Source organism: Melospiza georgiana, chromosome 4 (assembly GCF_028018845.1).
Source record: "Melospiza georgiana isolate bMelGeo1 chromosome 4, bMelGeo1.pri, whole genome shotgun sequence".
Lineage (NCBI taxonomy): Eukaryota > Metazoa > Chordata > Aves > Passeriformes > Passerellidae > Melospiza > Melospiza georgiana.
Genome location: NC_080433.1, coordinates 15,989,844 through 16,011,940, shown reverse-complemented (window position 1 = coordinate 16,011,940; position 22,097 = coordinate 15,989,844). Strand labels below are relative to the sequence as shown.

General features: G+C 42.8%; 1 protein-coding gene across 1 annotated transcript in view; it reads left to right on the top strand.

The window, feature by feature from the left end:
• Nucleotides 1–20,536, top strand: part of TBXAS1 (thromboxane A synthase 1) — a 227,801-nt gene extending 207,265 nt beyond the window's left edge. Inside the window, exons 10-13 of the mRNA XM_058022728.1 lie at nucleotides 13,820–13,908; nucleotides 16,330–16,467; nucleotides 18,372–18,534; nucleotides 19,143–20,536. Coding sequence (XP_057878711.1) covers nucleotides 13,820–13,908; nucleotides 16,330–16,467; nucleotides 18,372–18,534; nucleotides 19,143–19,217 — 465 coding nt within the window. The 3' untranslated portion in view covers nucleotides 19,218–20,536. The remainder of the gene's footprint in view (nucleotides 1–13,819; nucleotides 13,909–16,329; nucleotides 16,468–18,371; nucleotides 18,535–19,142) is intronic.
• The last annotated feature ends 1,561 nt before the right edge of the window (nucleotides 20,537–22,097 follow it).

Sequence of the window (22,097 nt, the reverse complement as noted above, 5' to 3'; positions counted from 1 at the left end):
ATTATCAGGGTTAAAAAAATACTCTGTTGCTTTCAGCTCTTATCTTTGTTTACTGTATCGCCAAGGACAGTGACCTGCCTTTGTGCCCTGGTACTGAACTGTCAGCAAGAGAGACAGGAAGGGCTGCCTCCTCTATAGGCTCAGCATATAGGCTTAATGAGAAGAATAACATTTCAGCAGCAGCTGCTGTTGGTTTTGCCCTGTTTGGTTTATTCTCTTTTGTTGTCTTACTTCAGCAAACCTAGATAATCTTAGAGACAGGCCTTTTTGTCGAGTTTCTGAACTCTAATTTAGTGGCCTTCAGATATTTAAACATTATTAAGACCAAGTCAAGCTGACAGAAGAGTCTATGTCGTTTTCATTTCCCACCAAGCTGAGCCTGTTGCATCCTGTGTGGAGCCTGGTTGTGCACAGCCCTCTGACCATGAGCCATCTTTCAGCTTGAGAGAGCAGGGAGTGCTCCAGCCCCAACCAAACACCAGCTCCATCCCTCACCATGGTAATGTTGGCTCAAAGGGAAGCCCCACCACTCCTGGGACACATGATTAATAACTCCCCTTAATGAAGTAAGGAATGCATGATGGAAAAAATATTAAAATAGGAAAGCACCATCCAGGACAGAGCAGAGATGTGCTGGTAGCACCACACATGGTGGAGCGGCACTACCCTGTCCCAGTGTCCAACCCTCTGGGTACTGGGGAGCAGGGGACATGAGAGCAGTACCAGCCTGCCTTCTGCATCCTGACACTGGCTGCAGGAACCCATCCTGGTGTCTGCTCTGGGAGCAGTTTTGGTGCAGTTCCTCTTCCACAAGTCTAATAGAAGCAGTAGTTTCCCTGCATGGTTCCCAGTTCGTCATTTGAGAGGGCAGAGGTGCAGGGAGCAGGGAGAATTCTCATGGATCTCAGCGTCTATTTGGACCCCAAGGACATCATAGCCAGATAAATCTTGAGTGCAGATCCCTTAAACTTTAAATTGCAGCTATTTTTTCCATGGAAAGGTAGGCAAAGAATGTGTTTCTTTGCTGGTTTGTGGCTGGTGTGTGGGTAAGTGTACAACACACATTACAACCATTTTTCCCCACCAATTGCACATTGTAAAGCAACACTTTAATGGCAGGTTACATTCACTTCTTTATTTACACAGAAAGAATGTGTAAAATTTCTGTTCTAGTAATCTGTCCACAATTTTGTTTTCCATTCAGGATTTACCTTTATATTGTATGATATCAGTATTATCTTCCAGGGCTTACCTCACTCATGACATTTTTATTTTTTTTAAGAGCAGGGGATTTGTTGTTAGTACCGTGTAATGATCAGGCTTTAAACACGAGCGTCATATGGTGCTGTCCTCTGAGCATGCCAGCAGTATCCACATGATTAGAGTTTATCTGTCTTATTTATTAAGAGTGGTGGAGGAGAGGAAAAGACTTCCCCAAATCTGCTTGGAAAGCTGCGTCAGGACTTGACCTTCTGCTAGCAGGCCCTGTGGTTTTCCACACAAGGGCTACTCCCCACACTCCTCCTGCTGTCGCAATAATGTGCCTGGAATCTGACCCCGTATTTCCCACTGTCATGTTGGTATCAGCTGGAGATAAATGAAGCCTTTTGTTCGCTTGTTCCTTGCTTTGCAGGGTGCTCTTCTCTTCTGCTTTAAAGAAGAGCCAGTGGTGATCTGGCACTGAGGCAGAACTACACATAGGCACTGTCAGCATGGTGTTTGTAATATACTGACCAAAGCATCTCTAGTGGCAAAAATGAGACAAGACTCCATTATAAGGGACACAAAAAAGAATTTTCTATCAAGTCCACTGGAAGCAGGGAGCAAGCTGTCATCTTCCCTGGCTCTGCAGCTCCCAGCCTGTGCGGTACCAAGGAGCAAAAGCGGTGACGTGCATATGCAGAGCACAAAAAAAGTCTTCCCACATCCTGACCTAGATAAATAGGACTTGGAATGAATTTTCTGACTTCACAGCAGTGACACTTTGAATCTTCTGAGACTTGAAGAATATATATCTATATTTTAGTTATTTTTATGCTTCTTCAAATAGGTGGATGTGTTACAGAAAGTACACATGCACATGTGTTTCATGCACATGAAGAAAGGCCAAAAGTACTAATACAAATCTCTCTTACTGTGCCATAATGTGAAGTAGCAAGTGAATGTGTGAGCAAAAGCAGTGGATATGGACAGAAGTGCAAGATGCTCTCGCTCTTCTGAGCTGTGTTGCAAATACCTTGGGAGCTGAGGCAGGAAAAGCTGTGAGGTTGCTCTGAGTTGTTCTGGCAGAAGGCAGGTCAAAGTATGCAAGGGAGCAAAAGGGGATCACATCCACTCAGTTTTTATCAGCACATTTCTTATGAGAGGTGTAGCTCTGGCAAAATATGATCCCAACTAATCTGCTTTCCAAAATTGTTCCTTTCATAATTGAGCCAACTTTTCCCCAGGATTTTTTGGTGGGGATTTTTTTGTTTGTTTGTTTTTGTGTGAAAAAAAAAAAGTATTATATGTATGGGACTATGACTTGGGCTGCCAAAATGTTGCATGGTGTGGTTTAAACCAGAGCAGCAAATTTGGAATAGCAGCAACATGTCATTGGCTTTTTGATCATCCTGCTGGTTCACTAGAGAGTATTGTAGATTTCTTTATACACATAGAAGTCAAAGAAATAATAAGCACCCTTCATCCGTCACATAGTCTCTATTTATACATCAGGGTAGGTGTGAGAAGGAAGAAGTCCTGAGTTTTTTCTTTTTTTTTTTTCCTACTAATTTTAATTTTTTTTACTGTTGAATTAAATTTCTTCATTTAGAGTTGTGCAGCTGTCTGGGCTTCTGCCATAGATAAGTGGATCTTCATTTGACAGCAACAACCAAAATTTATCTTTCTTTTCCCTCTCTCCCCCTCACTTCCTCCCTTCCCCACCTCCCTCCCCAGTGCTCAGCAGAAACAAAATGCTATTTATAAACTCAGCACAGTTTCCCCCCCAATTACTTTGTCTGCATGTTTCAATTTCATTCTGTGTCAAGCTTTGCCAAGGTACCAAGTTTGGCATTTTCAAAAGGGAATTGGATGATTAATCCTTGAGGCCCCTCTTGTAGTAACACCCCTCACACACCCCCAAAATGTGTGCTGCTGTACTGTGGGTACTCAGAGGGGCAGCTTGTGCTTGTCTGATGTTTATTCACATGAAGTTCCTGGTCTTATAGATTTTTTTTCTTTCTTTTTAAAAAGTCTGCATGATTCTAGCTGAGTGCTAGCAGCAGATGGCCAAAGGGCAGGCAGGGATGGCTCATGGTGCTTGGTAAATGGAATATTACCAGCATCCTGCCATCAGGCTGTGAGTCTCTGTTATTTGTTTTGTATTCTCTCAAATCACTCAACACTGAAGTCAGGTGTATAACCATTTCATTATTAAAACAAGAGACAACCAGTAGAAAAAAAAAAAAGGAGAAAAGGTTTCTAGTTAAAGAGGTAAGACTGAAAACACGAATCCCAGTTCAGAAGCCACAAGGCATATGAAGTTCAAAATACTGTTATTTGTCATAAATATCTTGTGGTTTACAGCCAATTTCAAAGTATGTTGGGGCCTTTCTCATAATGTTTGAGCAATCAGGATTGGTAATATGCTAGCTGCTCTCGTGTGTGTGACAGGCCCTTTACAGAAAAAGCCTACAGCTGTGTTTTGTCTTGGTACTCAGAAAATCCCTCCCCACAAGTTAGCTCATCTATGGATACCTACAGTTCTTTGTGCCTCAATTCACGATAAAAAGGCAGAGTATACCATCCTTTATGAGGTATTTTGTATGGGTAAAATTGCTAGTGAACCCCCTGCAGAACAATAAGTTTTATGCACTTTTCTGGCTTAAAAGCACTCTTTTGTGTTGAATATTTCTATCAAATGTGTCAATGTGTGGATGCCACCTTTGTGGCTCAGTGGTATCCAGACCAAGGGGCCTCCCTGTCAGGGCTGGGTGACACTATGTTGGCCAGGTTCTCCTGTACCCCAGAACTTTTGAGACTTGATGCTTTTGAGCTTTGAAAAATAAGAATAAAGGGTAAAATACTGGGCATTAAGGTAACATGGCCATGGTAAGTGAAATGACAGCACAGAAGTGAGGTGTTGCAAATTTTAAAAATAGGGGTATTCTTGGAAATACAGAGGTAAATTAGTGATGTGGCCAGGCACTGAGACAAGGTCAGGTTTAAGAAGCAAAAATATCTTTGAGAAGTAAGAGAGAAAGAACAGCAAATTGGTCTTCACACCAGGACCATTGTGGAACTGTGAGGTAATAAATAAATAAAGGCCAAAGCAGCTTACTCATAAAGCAGAAGAAATCGTGAGCAATACTTTCCATTTGCCTTCCCTGTAAAGCTTTATATCATCCTAAAACATGCTGGAAATGACCTTGTTCAGACTACAAATGCATTCTGTATTTTCTCACTGCTGACCCTGTGACTTCATCCTGCAGCTCTTTGAGTTGTGCTTTTGTTCCCCCTCGTTTCCATGAGCTCACGAGGGCCAGTGAGTCAGCACACGAGGAAGGGCTGCACTGCCCCTGGCAGCACATGGTGCCCCCCAAAAACAGCTGCACTTTCCAGGCTGTGTCCCCAGCTCCTGCATGTGGGGACAGGTCCCCTAACTCAGGGATTTGCCAAAGGAGACCATGGAACAGGTGGCCTCCTGAGCTGAATACTGTTCTTTATGATCTCTTCTCAAATATGCATCTTCAAATGTCAGAAAGGCCCAGGCTTCAGTTTTTTGTCTTATCTTCTCTTCAGTTTTAGTGGATCACTTGGACACTGATAACTGCAGAAGAATTCCAGATAAAAAAATTACTTTTGTGTTTTATTTCCTGGGCTTAAGGACAGGAAGGCTGTCCTTGGGGAGGATCCAGTGGAGTTTTTCCACTGGCCTTTTTTTGATTGGAAACATTCCCACAACTTGTGTACAGTTTGAGTGTCATTACAGAGGTCCAGTTGGCCCTCAAATAACCTACTGTGCTTATCAGTGTAATCAGGACCAAGTCATTCTAAGAAGTAAATCATAAACAGATGGACAGATGCCATGCTGATCTACAAAGGATAGAGGAGAGCAAAGACACAAAACAGCAGCAGAACATGACACCACCATGGCTTCACTAAATCTAAGCATGAACAGGCTTAAGGAAATTTTTGTGTTCCCAGATGGACAGTCAGGGAATAAAAGGAGAGAGATCCTTGAATGGGCATCTGCCAGGATTCTTAGCAGACAGCTTTATCTGAACTTCTAGAGAAGTTTGTCATATGTTAGTGTCATGGTAGCAGATCCCCCTGCTCACAGCCAGCTCCCCACTGAGCTTGGGGTAGTGCATTTTGGGCTGACAAGTCATGTTTTTTTTTCAGAGATCTTCTTCATACACTGGAGGAAGAAAACACGAAAACTGTTTCAAGTGCTATCAAATTTTTTCACATACCAGTTGTAAATTGCTTTGTTGTACCCAGGGCAGTCAGAGGTTTCCAGAGGGGGCAAAAGAGGAAAGGGCACTGAATAGCTTTGGTTAGAAAATACTTTTTTCCACTTTCTTTGTGCATTTTTCATATTTTCAGTTAAACTGTGAGAAGTTTCAACAGGAGCAAACTTTGCCTTTGTGCCTTGTAGAAAGGCAGAATTTGGAGTGCAAAGACTGGACATGGCTTTTACCAGTAAATTTTACCTGTATTAGGATATTAGGAGTAGCAGAAGTCTATGGCAAGGAATTGGAGCTTTGGCACCAGAAACACTTCTTTACATTCTGTGCTTTTAGTACCATCAGTTTCTCAAGGACAGGCTGAACCTTGAGTTATGATTTTGGCAGCTGAAAGCAAACAACGGTCCTTTTTGTTTAAGTCCTATTTAAATGCTGTGCAATGGATTTCTTTCTTTTTTGGTCACTTTAAGTGTATGCACTCAGAGCACTATTTGCTAATTTATGAACGGGAGTCACACTGTGGCTGAAAAATAAAAATCAGGCTAGTTATGAAGACTTGAGCTGGTGGGTGCTCAATTCTTAAGGTTGTAAATTGATGGTCTCATTTTTCAGCACCTCTGCTGGCCCCTTGTGTGTAGGGGAGGGATTATTTACCAGGAGCACCTCACACACACGTTTGGAAGATGACCAACTAATTAATGCTTGCTAAACGCTTTGCAAGCCTCAGGGGAAAAAAACAACTATGGAAAAGCAAAGTCTTATTATTGTCCTACTGCACCTAATGTAGGTTAGATGTTTCCAAGGCATCAGGCACTGCATAAATGTTGTATGGTATTAAAACTGACCTGCCCTTGTCGGGACAAATGATAATTATGCTGAGTGATGAGAGAATCTTGCTGTTTCTCTGCTACGAATGTTTTCCTGTTTACTAATTCAGAGAAGGTCTCGTCCAGCAATTGCTGAAGCCAGTGACTTAAGCAGCCACTGGCTCAAGAAGGGTGAATTACAGAAATAATTTATTTTGTGTAAAGCTCTGATCTTCTCATAGGTTGGACTGTGCTCTCCAGAGCATATTTCCCCAAACTGCGTGCCTGGGGCTGAGTCACCTCTCAGTCCATAAGGCTGCCATAGAGATGAAGAACAACCAAAGGCAACCTTAGTGCATAGACCATAAGATAGACTCTGTTTGCAGCATGAAAATTCATGCTGATGTCTTTTAATATAAACATAACGTGAGGAAATAAACATTTGATTAAACTAAACACACCGGCCTTTTATATGCAAGGCCCTAATTTAAAGCGCTGTCACCTCCATACAGAAAATACCAGCTGGAGCAGGAATGATTAAATTAAATCATCTGGCTCTTATGTCCATGAATGTCTACTGAGAGGGGGGGAAAAAAATTCCCTCCTCTTTATTCCTGTAGATCTGCAGCAACCATCAAGGGACACTTCTGTAGCAGGAAGGATTAAGTCTTGCACGAACTTCAGTGGTTAATGTGCTTTGGACTGGTGACATGCCCTTCGGACAGACCTACCCCAGTTTTATAATTCTCTTGCTCAGCCTTTTGGGCCTCTGGCAGTCCTTTCTCCTGTTTAATTTCCTCCTTGCTTCCCTCCCACCGGGATCCTTCACCATTCAGCATTTCTGCCACCCAAGTAGAAATTTTGATTGTGTTAGACAAGTGTAGAAAGAGAGACTTTGGAGCCTCAGTGGGCTGTGGAGAGAAGCCGGGGCAGATTTCCTGGGGGCTGAGTGTTTTTTAAGGAGGCAAGAAAGAGGCAGTCTGTGTGACTCTGATGATCTTAGCCTGCTGCAATGCATGGGCAGGCATTACACCTCATTACAAATAGCTGGAGCAAGGCACACATTGCATACAGGTAGGGAGGTACTTCGAGAGGGGTGGTACTCTTCCCCACATAGCCTAAGTAAAATAATTAAAATTAGCATAGTGAGAGTCCAAAACACTGCCTGGCCTGGTAGTATCATCACACTGGGGAGCTGCACCTTTCTTTGTGACAGCAGAGCACTCCAGGCACCCAGTCTCACTTATTTAATCAATTTTCATTTGAGGGCACACACTTTTCTTGGCAGGCTGGGAGTAGATGAAGTTAACAAATTTACAAAATCTAAATAGAACCAGATTGTTTTAGCTTTTCTTTTCATTCATAGTTTGCCTCATAAAGTACTTCCTTAGGGATTTTTTTATTTTTTTCTGACTTTCCTTTTTCTGGATCTTCTACCTGATGGCACGCGTTCTGTTCTTGCTGATCACCATGTGTCAGTAGTAATGTAGGTGGAAGAGAATTTCTGACTGTTTTGGTTTCAGCTTTTATGTTTATCTGTTTGGCTTTGGGACACTGTTCAGTTTCAGGAAGTATTTTTATCTCACAGAAGTCTCCTTGTGAGCAGTGATGCTACAAAGACCTTCTTTTAGCACCGTGGAAGCTACTGGAGGTAGTGTAGGTCTGTCTTCTGTCAGGAGCTGAACTCTTTGAGTCAAAAAGCAAAGTAACATTAAAGTGAAGTGACATTGGGGTAACCTTATACCTTATGGCTCTTTCCTCAGCGCTATCTGGTGCATCCTTAGAACTGCATTTTCCTCTCCCTTATGCTGATACGGCCCCAGGGATTTGCACCAAAGTGATGGAGAGAATTTGGCTGCAAGGTCTGCATGTAAACTGGTTATCAGTGCAAAACTGGTGTTCCAGCCTTTCCCACCCGCTCTGAACCCAGCCTGAAAATCAGCACCTTCCTCTGTGAATGGTCAGTTGACTTGCATGGCAGTGAACCAGAAAGAGGTGGTCTTAGAGGTGAGTGTGACTGGCAGGTGGTTTGAACAAAAAAGCTGTAAGACTAAATTCTTCCGGCACTCACAGTCTTTAGGAGGAGCTGGGAGGAATTTGTTTTGAGGTGTCTGAAGCACTGAATGTTGACACATCTTGAGATGTGCCTCAATGAGCAAAGGAACTTTGTCAAACCCAGCGAGCAGCCACCGAGGGTGGGGGTCAGAGCCTGACAAAATTCCATTTGAATAACAACCCAAGCAGATGAAAGAGGTGGCAGGTAATCTGCACGAAACAAAGGAATAAATGGAAGTCTTGGAACTACATGGTTTGGATAGCTTTTTCTTGCTTCTGGGGAAAGATGCTAGAGGGGATGGAGCTGAGAACTTTAATGTTGATTTCTGAGAGTATGTGAGAAGGCACAATGCTGATGGCAGAGGCTCTAGTGCTACCAAGGTGTGCTCTAAGGATTTGAGAGGGGCTGGGAAGCTCAGAAAGTCTCTTTGTCTGGAAAGTCTGGAAATAAGTTTTATTGTCCTATTTTTTATTCTTGAACCTTGTCCTCAATTCTGTAGTCAAGAACTTAATATTTTGCTAGAAGGTTCTGTAGGTCTCTGTGACTGGAAGTGGCCAACAGACACTTGGTGATTTTAGGCAGGCTTTGCTCTATCTTAAGGCCATGATCTGTCTCTCAGAGTGAGTGGGACTCTGGAGCTTCAGGGTCCTGTTTCCTGAGCAGCATGGGCTGGTTCTGCCTGGTGCCTTGGCTCAGGGACACATCTCACCTGGCAGGTGCAGACAACAGGGAGGGGAATTTGCAGTAAGTATTGCATGAGGAATGCCTTAAGCATTTTTTAAGTGTTTGGTCCAAGTTCTGGGGATGAAGCTAAGAAATTTTACTTCATCAACTTTGTCCCTGTCCTGCTGCTGGATATTGTAGGAAGGCTTTAGGCTGGTGCTTTACAGGGGCTCCAGCATGTTGTCATGGAAGTGGTCAGACACGGTCAGTGGTCAAACTTGCTTTCTTTAAGCAAGTTAAAGACAGATATCTGTTAAACCATCCCACCCCTTTCTATCATTGATCTGCATTTTGAGTGCAGTCCAGTCTCTCACCTTTCCTTTCCTGACAGGGTTGTTGCTAAAGGTGTCATGGGGCAACCCTAATTTGACTTTCTTGTACTTCACGTTCTTGCATTTCTTCCCCCTCTCTGAGGCCAAGTGAGGCACACAGGCTCTGGTTCTGTTAGAGTATGAGCAGCTCCTGGAGGTGACCAGAGAGATGTCAAAACCACAGGCAGATTCTTTAATCTATCAGCAGCTTTGTAAGCCTTGGATCAAGAAACATTATTGAGCTGTTTGTGAATGTCCGTGGTCTGAGTAGGCCTTTTGGCAATTTGAAAGGGAGTTGGGTGAGAGTACCTGGGGGTGATGTTGGCTTTTTTTTCTTTACTCCTATCCTATCGCTATCCAAAGGCTGCATTTTGGGGGAGACCCCATGTGTAGCTATGCATACACAGGTAACTCATGGATCTGCTTAAGCAGATCTGCATGGCATCTCTCTGACCTGGACTTTGTCACAGCCACACCTGCCCACGAGACATTGGATTTGGATTGCAATTTCTCAGAAACCTCAGCTGGTTCAGTATCAGGCCATGACTCAGCAGTGCTCCTTGTGAGGAATGTGGTCTCGGCAGGCTTTTCTGCTTCTAAATTGATTTCAGGTGTACATCACACTGTCAGCTGCACAAAATTTTCTCTGATTTTTTTTTCATTTCTGGATGCTGAGCATCACTAGAGTATGGCCAATAGGATAAGTGGGAATCTCTTATCCACTGATGTGTACTTTGAATTACCATTCCCAAAACAGAGGCAGTAGAGGAGGATGATCATCAGCTGCTTTGGGGAAAAGTTAGTGACTCGTCTTGAGCTGTCACTGAAGATGGGCTCATGCTGGACCTTGTATGGAAGCAACTGAGGTGCAGGCATATGTTCCCTTCTGCTGACTTGGCTGTGGTGACACCAGCCACAGCCAGCAAAGAAGAGCCAGCAACTGGGAGCAGTAACATCTCAAACTGCAGCAGAGATTGGCCAGACCGCTCCTGTCAGCACTTGGATTCCCTTGCTGTTCATTGAGGAATTAAAAGTTAACTGAGGGCGGTGGTAAAAAATAGGTTTGCCTGCCTAGAAAATGCTAAAGCCAATACTGAAAAGCAGAGGTGGATCTGAAGGTAGTTATCTCTCTTGGAGTTTATATGGGGATTAAAACAAGCGTCATCCTTGTAGCACATAGGCAATTTTATAATCACTGCTGGTATTTCACCTCAGGGTACTCTGTGGGAGGAAGAATTAATTTCCCATCTTTTTCTACGTAATGGAGGCTTGTGATTTTCTGTCAGTCTTAAAGGAGGGTCTGTGGCCAAACTAGATGCCAGAAGTGATTGAATAGTCTGGGATTGGTAAGGGTGTACTGCCTCACTTCCAGAAATCAAACTGGGGAAACATGCATGCAGAGAAATGCCACAAGATGTTACATGGCCATTTCACTTCCACATCAACAGGAAAAGACACTAAGACACTACAAGGCTGTGCAAAGCATAAGAAAAACTGCTGTGCAAAGCAGTGGCTGCAAAATTAAAGTACAGGATGTTTTATTAAATGCAATCCTCCCGCACACCCCCCATCTCTTCTTGTTAAAGAGAGAAATCTTTCTTAGTGAAAAAAGCTGCCTCATCTTGAGTGCAAGGCAATTTAGACAATTTTTTTTTTCAGGGGGTTAAAGTGGCATGTTTGCACAACACCACCTTCACCCCAGAAAACCTGCCAGCAGTTGATAGATATAAATAGGGACATTTAGGGAGAAAAGCATATTTATGTTCCTTTGAAATGTGCTTGGCTAAAGGCATATTTTTAAGAGAGGGAGTGGAAAAACAAATGGAAAATATTTTCTTTGAAAGGGGAAAAAAAAGCAACAAACTGTCCTTCCTAAATAGAGATGCTTGGCTTGTGTGTACTTTACGCAGCTGCAGGTCAGACCTTGCAAACAACCACTAAATTAGGTCCAGCTACTTTGATGCTAAAAGCATGGAAGTGCCAATAATTAAATTGCATCAGATGTAGGAAATGACTGATGTGTCTGTCATTCTCATGATAGCAGAGTTCACTCTGCTGCCATTTGACTGACCCCTCCTTCTTTATGTAAGCAAAAGAAATTTTCTTCTAAGGAAAATCAGCTGGTTTTACACCTTTTGTTTTGTTTTCTGAACTGCTAATCCCCTGAAGGTATAGAAGCTATTTGAAAGAGCAAATCAAAGCTCCAATAATTTAGTGTTATATTATTCGTTGATGTATGGTTTGATTTAGTGGCTACTTATTATATCAGGTTACCATATAATTATCTTAATTATTGACTCCAGAAGTAAGTAGGGGGATTATGAGAGAGACAGGAAGGCCCAGTGGAAAGAGCATGGTTCAGAGAATCAAACACATCTCAGTGTGCTCTTGGCTCCACCACTCATTTTCTCTGAGTCTGGACTCTTCTCTCAGCCAGCCTGTCCATGAAATCAGGAGGGATTGCAGGAACAGGACTCAGATGCTGACTCAGGATTCAAAGAGATGCAGGAGAGCAATATAAAAAGGTGAGGGGAAAGTTCTGAATGATAACTGTAAAACTGGCAGAAAAAATAAAAGAATGCAAACCACAGCATGCATTTGCATTGAAGAGTAGAGCACCTGTGTGCGCATGGAGAAAGGCAATTGTGCCATGAAGACCTGAAATTTGAGACTGCATTTCCAGCCTCTGCTTCTGATTTCCCCCACAAAATTAGGCAGCCCTCAGATCCCTTTCTGCAAAACAAGGGTAATAAAAATCATTCTCCCAGCTTTGGTTTTAGCTGCTGGAATTATTGGAGCAATGCTCTTCACACAGATGTCAGCCATGGCTCTCACGTGGCTCTTGGGCTCCTAGTCCTTTGTCTGATAACCACTGACCTAAGCCAAAGGTTGGAGTTAGCAGGCACCACCACAAGATAAAAGCCCCACTGAAAGGCTGTCAGTGCAGTCCATATTTCCTGTATTGATAATATTTGTCATATACTGACAAAATACTTCATCTGTTGACAAGCTGAGTTGCATCTTTTCCCCTGGGAGAGAAGCACACACACTGGTTCTCCTCAGCCTGTGCAAATTACTTTCTCTGCTTCTGCTTCTCTTTCCTGAGCCAGAAAATGGGGATAATAGAATGTATCTATTTCCTTCCTAGAAAAGATCAGTTAATGTGAAATGGTGCATGGTGGCTTAGTGCTGAATTAGTGGGATACCCTAATCCAGCAAGGTATCCTTGTTCTATTGTATGCCTTTTCTGCCTACCATCTGGAGTTGTTCTCTGCTTAGTATTTTCAGTATGTACCATATGTTTTTGCATGAAAATTCAATAAAATATGCATTATACATGAAAAGTGCTGTAGTAAATAAAGGAAGGATGGAATCCAGTCCCCTTTGTGAACGGCAGGGGCCCCAAATCTTCATAAAAGGTTTAGTCTAGTCTGACGTCTGTGCTTTTCTCCAATTTACTCTGTGTCAGTCCTTAGGAGATGCTCTAATTTAAAACAAAACTCTACTTTCCTGATGAGGTTATTCGATATACTTTGGCTGCCCTCTGCTGAAAGCACTGAATAAAACAGGGAAGATGCCCTTTTTCCAAGGATGGTAACTAGGAGAAATTCCCTGTTTTTCTGTGTGCTGACTCCTGTCAGTGTTGCTGTTTGGTGTCTCACTGTCTGTCTATTGCCAGTCAGAGGGTAAAGCCTTCTGAGCAACAGCCCTGGTGGGGTTTCAGTGCCCACCACTCCTTGTCAAGGGCTGAATGGCTTTGTAGGATTGTGAAGGCGTGGGCTCAGGAATTGACCATTGTGAAAAATTAGGCAGCATTAAGCAGGGGCTGGAGGAATCAGGCTTCTCTGCTCAGGCACTACTGCAGTGCTGCCAGGTGGGATTTGAGCCCTACCTTGGCACCTCACTTGTTGGCAGGGCAATTTCCCACTGTGAACTGTTCCTCATAGGGGTTCCAGCCTCTTCCAGTGCCATCTCCACCCCTCCACAGGCATCACAGCACCAGCACCCTGCTTCATTTCTATAGCTGGGAACTGCACAGGGGTTGTTCCAACATTAAGGAGAGTAACTGGAGGACTTGCTGTTCTGTGAACAAAGTGTGAGCCTCCTGTCCTTGGGAAGGAACAAGGGTCCTGTGCAGATTGTGGTACATGTGTGAAACAATAGCTCTGTTTCAGCTATTGATGCTCTCTGTAATGACCTGCTTTTAATGCTTCCTAGCAAGTTGATTTATTATTATACCTTCAGCTGGGCTGTGCACCAAAGCGTTTTGATGATGAAAGGAATGTTACACACACATTTAATTACTGCCCACATTTTTGTATAATTTTATCATTTACTGTTTTAGATGAGACATCGAGTTCTTCTACAGGAAAGATGCCCAGGAAAAAATAGATGATTTAAAAGCTAATCTGGGATGAGTTTGGCACTTATATGTGAGAAAACATAATTGTTCCTTTTGTCCTGCCCTTTCAGATGGTCCCTGATTGCCAAAATGTACAAGAACTCCCTTATCTGGACATGGTGATTGCAGAGACGTTGCGCTTGTACCCACCTGCATTCAGGTATCTTTTTTTTCCCCCCTTCTGATTACACAGGATTGCTCCCTGGCTCTAGAAAATGGAAATCTGCTCTTGGAAGACCAATGGTCTCTCAGTCTCTGTGCCAACATCAATACTGCTTTGTGCATTTGAAAGATATCATGCGGCCTGTTGAAGGAAAGCTGGATAATTCTGGTATTTCTAAAGCACATTTTTACAGTGAATTGGCCAAGGTTGCTTCCTCACATCCCCCAAGGTTGGAGGATGGAGCCATTTTGGAGCAGGTCTGGCCAGAGAAAGCCAGAGGCTGCTCTTCCATGTGCCTCAGGCTTTGGGGATATGCACCAAAACCCATCCCTATCAGTGCCCTGTTGGTTATAGAGCCCTGGTCTGTGGAAGGGTTGCAAAGTCTGAAAGCTGTATTTTACATTTCTGTTTAACTTTGGCCCATTTACACTTAGCACTGCTTTATACTAATAGAGCTAAATAATGGTAACATCCATTAACTTTTGAAAGTTTTGTCCCAAGTCACACATGACTTATTCTATATTGATGAACTGAAAACAAGCAAAAAAAGAAATTAGAAAACTGATTCTCAAAGCTCCAACTTATCACAAGTATAAATAAAAATATTAAGAAATACAATTTTTTCAAAGAGATCTGCCAGTTGCAATGCTTCTCATGAAGCTCAGGGAAAAATTCAGATGACTGGAAAGAAGCCAAAGCTGAGCTTGCTGTGAGAGCTTTTGAAAAATTTAACCCATGACTGCAAGCACCTTAGAATGAAAAAAGCTTAAAATCATATTCTCTTCTATATGTTCACCAAGATTGAGAGTCAAAATTTTTTTCATGGGCATCTGCAGGATTGTTCAGAGAGTTAATATGAGATATCTACTCCTGGATGAGATGATGGGGTTTTACTGTGTTATACTTGGGGTACCAGTGGAAACTAGTTAAAGTGACAGGGGTCTTTGAGTTTGGGCTCTATCACTGGAAACAATCCATGTTTGTCAGATGGGAGACAGAACAAGAATAGAACAAGTTCTTCTGAAGTTTTGTTTGGTGTTGTCAGGGCTGTTTATTGATCTGGCTTTTACTCTGATGGATGTGGAATGGATAGGACAGCCCAGGGCTGATGAAAGATGTTAATTGCCTATGACAAGGATTCTGCTGAGTTCAGTGAAAAATCAGTAGCAGCCAAGTTTGTTATGAAATGAGTTGATATTTTTAAATGAACTTACTATCCAGAGAACTTTCTCCCCCAGAACTCATGCTTCCATTATCACCAAATTCATGTAGGAATGAGAAGGATAGCTTGTCTAAGTTTTTTGGGGGGGTTTTTGTTTGTTTGTTTGTTTTTTTAATGCCAGTGTTTTGTTCCAGGTATGGAGCCTCTGTTATTTATTTGTCTGTGAGAAAGGGAGATGGGTGACAGCAAGGGAAGAATGTGTTTCTGTGATGATACCAGACTGACAGCCCTGAAGCTGAAATCTTTGTTCAACTTTTTAGCAGAGTGTGGGAAGCAGCAAAGGAAGCTCCTGCACATTGCCTCTCCCCTGTTCTTGCAGATGGTGAGGGAATAGCTCCCAGACTGAGACAGCAGGGCACCCACCTGGGTCTGGGCTGGTTTGGGGTCTGTAGTGACCACCCAAGCACCAAAAGATCTGGATCAGAACCACACATGCACACCCACACACAATCTTTTGTAAGACACAAGCTGGGCTTTGGCAGGTGGCTTTTCTCAGTCTTGTCATGATGAGTTTCCTAAGGACATCTCTGTCACCCATCACCACTGGGTGGGAGAAAGCAGCAGAGTTTTGTTGTTAACATCATGCCTGTCTGATGAATATATGTGAAATGTGCTTTTCTAAGGCTTGTGCATTAGTTGTATTTCTAGAGTAGCACAGAACACTCAGCCCTAATATTACAACTAATATAATATTACAACTAATATAACTAATAATCCCTTGCTAAGTTTCAGGTGCTGCACCAACAGGAGGGAGCTTCTCAAATAAAAAAAAAAAAACTCAAAGCTATATTTACTGTTCTTTTTTTCCTGGAGGCAAACCAGCACACTCTTTCTAGCTGTTATTAGAGATGACTGACACATTTCATCAGCAATTTTCATTTAAAAAATGAGTCTAAACCAAACATCAACAATAAAATTGCAGTTCAGCAGTTAATGCTCTAGAAAACAGTAAACAACCAGAAATGCTTTCCTGTGAAAAGGGCAAAAGTCAACCACCTGGGCTGGAGTTATGGACTTCTAAGTGGAGATTATTGTAACCCAAGAAGATACTGGTATCAGCAATACTTGTTGTATTTATCTATGAGAAAGTGTTACCCAGAAATTGTTTGGTCAGATGAAGACAGATACTTTTACAGATCTCTCCTGCTGTATTTTTAATCTTTATTAATCATCTGGGATGCATGATGTTGTTGCAGATTCACTAGAGAAGCAGCTAAAGACTGTGTGGTGCTGGGGCAGCATATTCCAGCTGGAGCTGTCATTGAAATTGCAGTTGGACACCTTCACCACAACCCTGAGTTCTGGCCAGAACCTGAGAAGTTCATTCCTGAGAGGTATGTGGAGAAATGCTTTTCACCCTTTGGTTGAGGTCCTTATTTGGGCCTGTGGGCACAGAACTCCAGCATCTGCAGGCACCAGATCCTGCTGCTCTCTCACAGCCACAGTCACCCACTATTCATCCAAAGCAGCTTTTCCACCAAGAGAAGCCCAGTTTTATTTATACCATGAAAACATGTTATTTCCACTAAATCAGACAAGTGATGATAGTGGTGTATTCCACAGAAGGTGCAAGGTCTGGTCAAGGTTGAACTGGGACAGAGGTTTTCAGACCTGTTTCCAAATCAGATCCTGTGAATAATGTTTATTGGGTGCTGAAATTCTGAAGTGGGACAGTATATTCACTGGCTTGGCTGTATCTGGGAAACTCATCCAGCTCCACTCTGGTTCAGAGCCCTCATTTCACTTGAAATATAACCATGTGGGTACTCTGTGAGTGGGGAACCTACCCCATCTCCCACTGGGAATTTGCTCTCTGTCTGTAAGTCAGGATCCTTGATTTTTGCTTGGCAAGACAGTGTCACATGGAGCATTTATGTCTTCAGTGGGCAGGGGGAGCCCTTTCAAGCTGTGGTTTTGTACCTGCCCTGGGTTACAGGTGCTGGGCTGAGCTTACAGGGAGAGTTTCAGCTGATGTGGAGCTGTGGGGAAGCACAATTTAGTTTTGTGGGCAGCTATATTTTTAAACTATTTAGTGGGCAGATGCATTTTAAGCTACCACTACATTCAGAAGTTTACCTAGAAAAGAAGTGCCTGCTCCATAAACAACTGGGTGTGAGGCTGGCAGCCCAGAACCATCTTTGCCAGTAGGACAACACATGTGTGGTGTAGATGGATTTTTCTAATGTTCATTCTGGAACAAATCTAGGCATATGCTCCATTAGAATCTTTTGGCCACAAAGAAAAGCAATGCCAGGGTTAGAGAAGGATGAAGAGCAATGCCAGGATTAGAGAAGCCCAGAGATTTTGTTGGAGAGGAATCTTAGCAGCAACTGGAAGTCTGGGGTGGGTATTTTTAGCAATGCTAAAAATGCTTTCTTAATTGTTTGGTCACCACTTTTAACAGTAGTATGAAAGGGTGAAATGGTTAGTAGGGGCTGCAGTCCCCTTGATTCACACAGTGCTGTTTGGTATGAATCTGAGATTAATTTCCTTTTGAACCTTCCCCAAGGAATGATCCATAAGTACTAACACTCTGCTCAGATTGTATAGCTGGTAATGTTAGCAAGAATTATAAAATAAGAGCATAACAAAAAATGAAATAAAATAATTCAGCTGCAGCCTTCCCCTTTCTCCCCCTCCCCAATATTTCATTTAAAAATTGGTGGTAGGAATAAAACAAGGGAGATTTTAAATTTACCGGGCTGATATATGGAGGTGAGCAAGGCAAGAATTATCTGATTATGAAACAGTGTTTAGTACATGAATTAATGGTCCTTCAATCTCCAATTAGGGGCCTCTACAGTACCTTTTGGAGTAGTGGCTCAATCTTATTTAGGTTTTCAAAGCATGGGGATGGAATTAGTGGAAACACACAATATTCTTTTTTCCAAAGCTCCAATTAGCCTGTATTACCTCTCATCTCTTTCTGCCCTGCACTGGACCTTAGCAGTGCAAAGTTCTTGGAAACTGAATCCAAAGAGATGAGAGATTTTCATTAAAGATAGATTGGAAGTAAAACTCATGTCTCCATGTCCTCTCCTGAAGTCACCAGCTGACAAAGGCTGATGGCCATAGTCAATTATCTTTTTACATAGGATGTCAGGACATAATCTATCAATAGTCCCCAAGACCTATCAATTAAGATCAATTGAAATAACCAGCTTTTGAGATTTAAATTAAAACATGGAATTGAGCAAAAAGTGTTTCTTGAACTGGTTTCCATCTCTGCACCTTCTAGGTTTACAGAGGAGGCCAAGAAGGAACGACATCCCTTTGCATACCTGCCCTTTGGGGCAGGACCCCGTGGCTGCCTTGGCATGAAAATGGGTTTGTTGGAGACAAAAATTACTCTGCTGAGGATTTTGCAGAAGTTTAAATTCAAGACCTGCCCAGAGACTGAGGTTTGTACATGAAGAGGCTTAAAGATCACACTTGTTAACCTGAGGGAATTGACAGTGTGTCCTAGGCAGGACAACTGGTTTGCCTTTGTGACTTCTCTTCATTTGAGAAAACTGCCAGAGACACTTCCATAATAAGGAGAGACAAGGCATGGACTGCATGTTTCAAGCAAAATGTGATTTCAGATATATCATTTTTCCAACAAAAGGACTGTTACACAGCCCTGCCTTAGTGGAGAGCAGTATGGCAAGGCCACAGGCAAAATGTCACAATTCATAGAGGGTGAGAATGTGTGTCCATATTTCACAGGATGTCAGCACTCTAGTATATGCCTATTGCTATGGACATTGCACCCAGCTCTAGAGTTTATAGAGTTAATTTCTTTCTGTTCAGATCTACAGCATTCCTGGGTAACCACTGCCTCAGCCTCTGGCTGTAAATTCTATTTAATATTATACCACCACAGCTGACTGTAAAACAAGCACTTTACAGCTTCCACAGTGATCCTGGTATGAATTGGTCCTCCAGCAAAAATGTCTGTCTGTATGTGGGGGTGTCATACACACATAAACAAACACAACTGCGCATAAGATGCTCTTTTCTCTTTCAGATTCCTTTGCAGCTCAAATCAAAAGCCACACTTGGACCAAAAAATGGAGTCTACATTGTGCTGGAATCTCGCTAAAAGGGAATGTACATCCTTGAGCTTCCTGGAATGAGAGCCTTTGTTAGTGAGTCACTGGGTGTGATTATTTTTCAAAACTCCAAGGACAGGTAGGAGCCTAAGTCCCACTGATGGTCAGTAGGTGCTTCCTCACTGCTCTCCTATGGGACAGCTTCCAGTCACTTTTTAAAATGGGCTCCACAGTCTTTTTAGGATGTTTTCAAATTGCTGTGAATAGTATCTACAAAGAAGCATTCCACCTTCATTTGCTTTTGTTCATCACACTTCTTTTCACTTATCTGTGAGAATGCTTTCCTCATGCTCAGTTTCCGCAATTTAGAGTAGATTTTAATTTCAATTCATCATATGACACATCCTTCTCATGACCTTGTGAGTCCCTAGAGAAAACTCCAAAGGCACCACAGTTACAGCAGAAGACCTGGGATGCAGTGCATTGGATTTTTTCATGAACTCCACTAACAGTCAAAGCTGAGGCCCCTGTACAATGCTTAAGCTCCACCTGTGTCTGTAAAGCCAGAGAAGTTGCACCTCCTCCATGCTTTGAAATGATTTTAAATACACTTAGGTTAACGATTTGCACTTGGCACATTCCATCGACATGACAGAAGAATGAACCAGTAAATTCCAGCAGCTAAGACCAAAGAAATGAGGTGACAGCCATTTTTCTGTCTGTTGAGCTGCTGTTGGAAAGGTGGAGACAAAGAAGATACAAATCTAAAGCAAGCAGGAGGACTGGAGGAAATTTAAAGGCAATCAGAAGCTGTTGGTACCACCTCTGCTTCATGGGGAGGCCTTTCCTTTCCAAACATTGCAGTTGGCACCACCTTTGTCTATCTTGAATCAAGGAAATTAAGAGCATGTGTGCACCAGAGCTGGTGGCAAAGGAGTGGGATCCAGGATGATCAGATTCAGCAGCTCTCTTGACCCCTGTGACACTGGAGCAGGTCATGTCCCAAGTGCCTCACCCCCTCAGGACGGAACCTGTCTGATTGCCAGCTGCAGCAGCCCCATGGATCCCTTCAAGATGTGTGACTGTGCACATGCATCTTCCCAGCCAAAACAATTGTAGCTTCCACTCCTGACATTCCCTCTGTCCCACACTTCTGCAAAGCCTCCCCTGCCACACAGCTGGTGTTGCACAAGAAGCTGGAAGGAGACACAGCTGGGCCAGCTGACCTCCACTGAACACAGGGACATTCCACACCTTATGGCACCATGCTCAGCACATAAAACTAGGGGAAGAAGAAGGAAGGGGGACGACATTCCAAGTGATGGCATTTGCCTTCCCAAGTCGCTGTTGTGCCTGCTGGAGCTCTGCTTCCTGGGGTGGTGGAACACCTGCCTGCACATAGGAAATGGTGAATGAATTCCTTGTTTGGTGTGTGGCTTTTGCTTTACCTATTAAACTGTCTTCATCTCAATCCATGAGTTTTCTCATTCTTAAAATTCTCTCCCTCATCCCACTATGGGGGTGTGAATGAGCAGCTTTGAGGGGCTGGGGTTAAACCACAACAACAGAACTGTGAAAAGAGATTGGTGCAGACCCAAGACCCTTTTAAAAAAAATCATTTATTCTTATTTTTTTCTTTAAAATTTTTGTATATAACAAAAACTCTTGCAGCACTTTAAAAATAAGGAGGCACCTTTGTTTCTTTTAAAGTCTTGACTTTCTGCCTGGCTGACAGAGTCTGCTTGAGGGTTCCTTAGGTACACCATCTCTTGGTGATGTGCACAGAGAAGTGTTGCAGCAGCAGGAGGAAGAGACTGACTGCTCAGCTTCACTGCAAGGATGGAGCCATCTGCTCACTGATGCCTGGCTAGGTCTCTGAGTTTCTCTCCAGCAAGCATCTTTTGCTGCCTTCTTCCCACATGCTGCCTGAACACTGATCAAATCACTGGATCTTGTTCCTCAAAGACTGTCTCTCCTCTTTCATATATATTTTTTTTAACATAACTGTATAGGCAGCAGTGGTGAAGCACTGACTGGGGAAGTCTTGGAATTGTTCCTTTTTCCATGGAGCATTTCTGGCATGCTAAGCAGAAGTGCCCTGTTACAGACACACTGATTATATGAATTGCTGATAGAGTGATTGTTATTTATTTGAAAAGCAACATGCTGTATTTACCTTAGTTTCTACACATTACGCATAATTTTTCCCCTCCTAGAAACAGTGAGCTGGAGGCTGATTTTCTCTATAGCTTACATACACAGTTGACAAAAAGCTGGATGGGCCCTGCCTAAAAGCTTCCCACCTACCAGAATGAGCAGGAAGTTTATTCCATCTGAAGTCATCTTTCAAAGGGTTGTTTGTATTTCTTACATGAATCAGAAGATTGTTGTGTGCTTCATTTTCGACAAAATAAGCCAAGCCTAAATCAATCTTTTCCCTTTCTTACCCACGATTTTGTGTAAATTCTTCTTCCTGCTCTCTGCCTCTGCAGCTTGGTGGTGTGGGTGAGCACTTAGCAGTGAACACTGAGGCAGAAGGCATGGGGTACCTCAGCCTTCTTCATGTTCTGGATAATCAGAGCTCCTGTTTCCTTCTAGAGAGGACCCACATTTTCCCTAGTCTTCCTTTTATCACCCACATACCAGTAGAAGCTTTTTTTTGTTGCCCTTGACATCCCTGACCAGATTTATTTCTATCAGGACTTGCTTTAGTTTCCTAACCTGATCCCTGACTGCTTAGACAATTTCTCTGTACTCCTCCCAGGCCTTGCTTCCTCCTTCTGTAGACTTCTTTTTTTGTTTGCTCCTTACTCATCCATTAAGGTATCCTGATATTTTTGCCTCACTTCCTCTTTGTTGGGATGCATGACTCCTGATCTTGGAGGACGTGATATTTGAATTTTAACAAGCTTTATTTGGTGCCTTGTCCT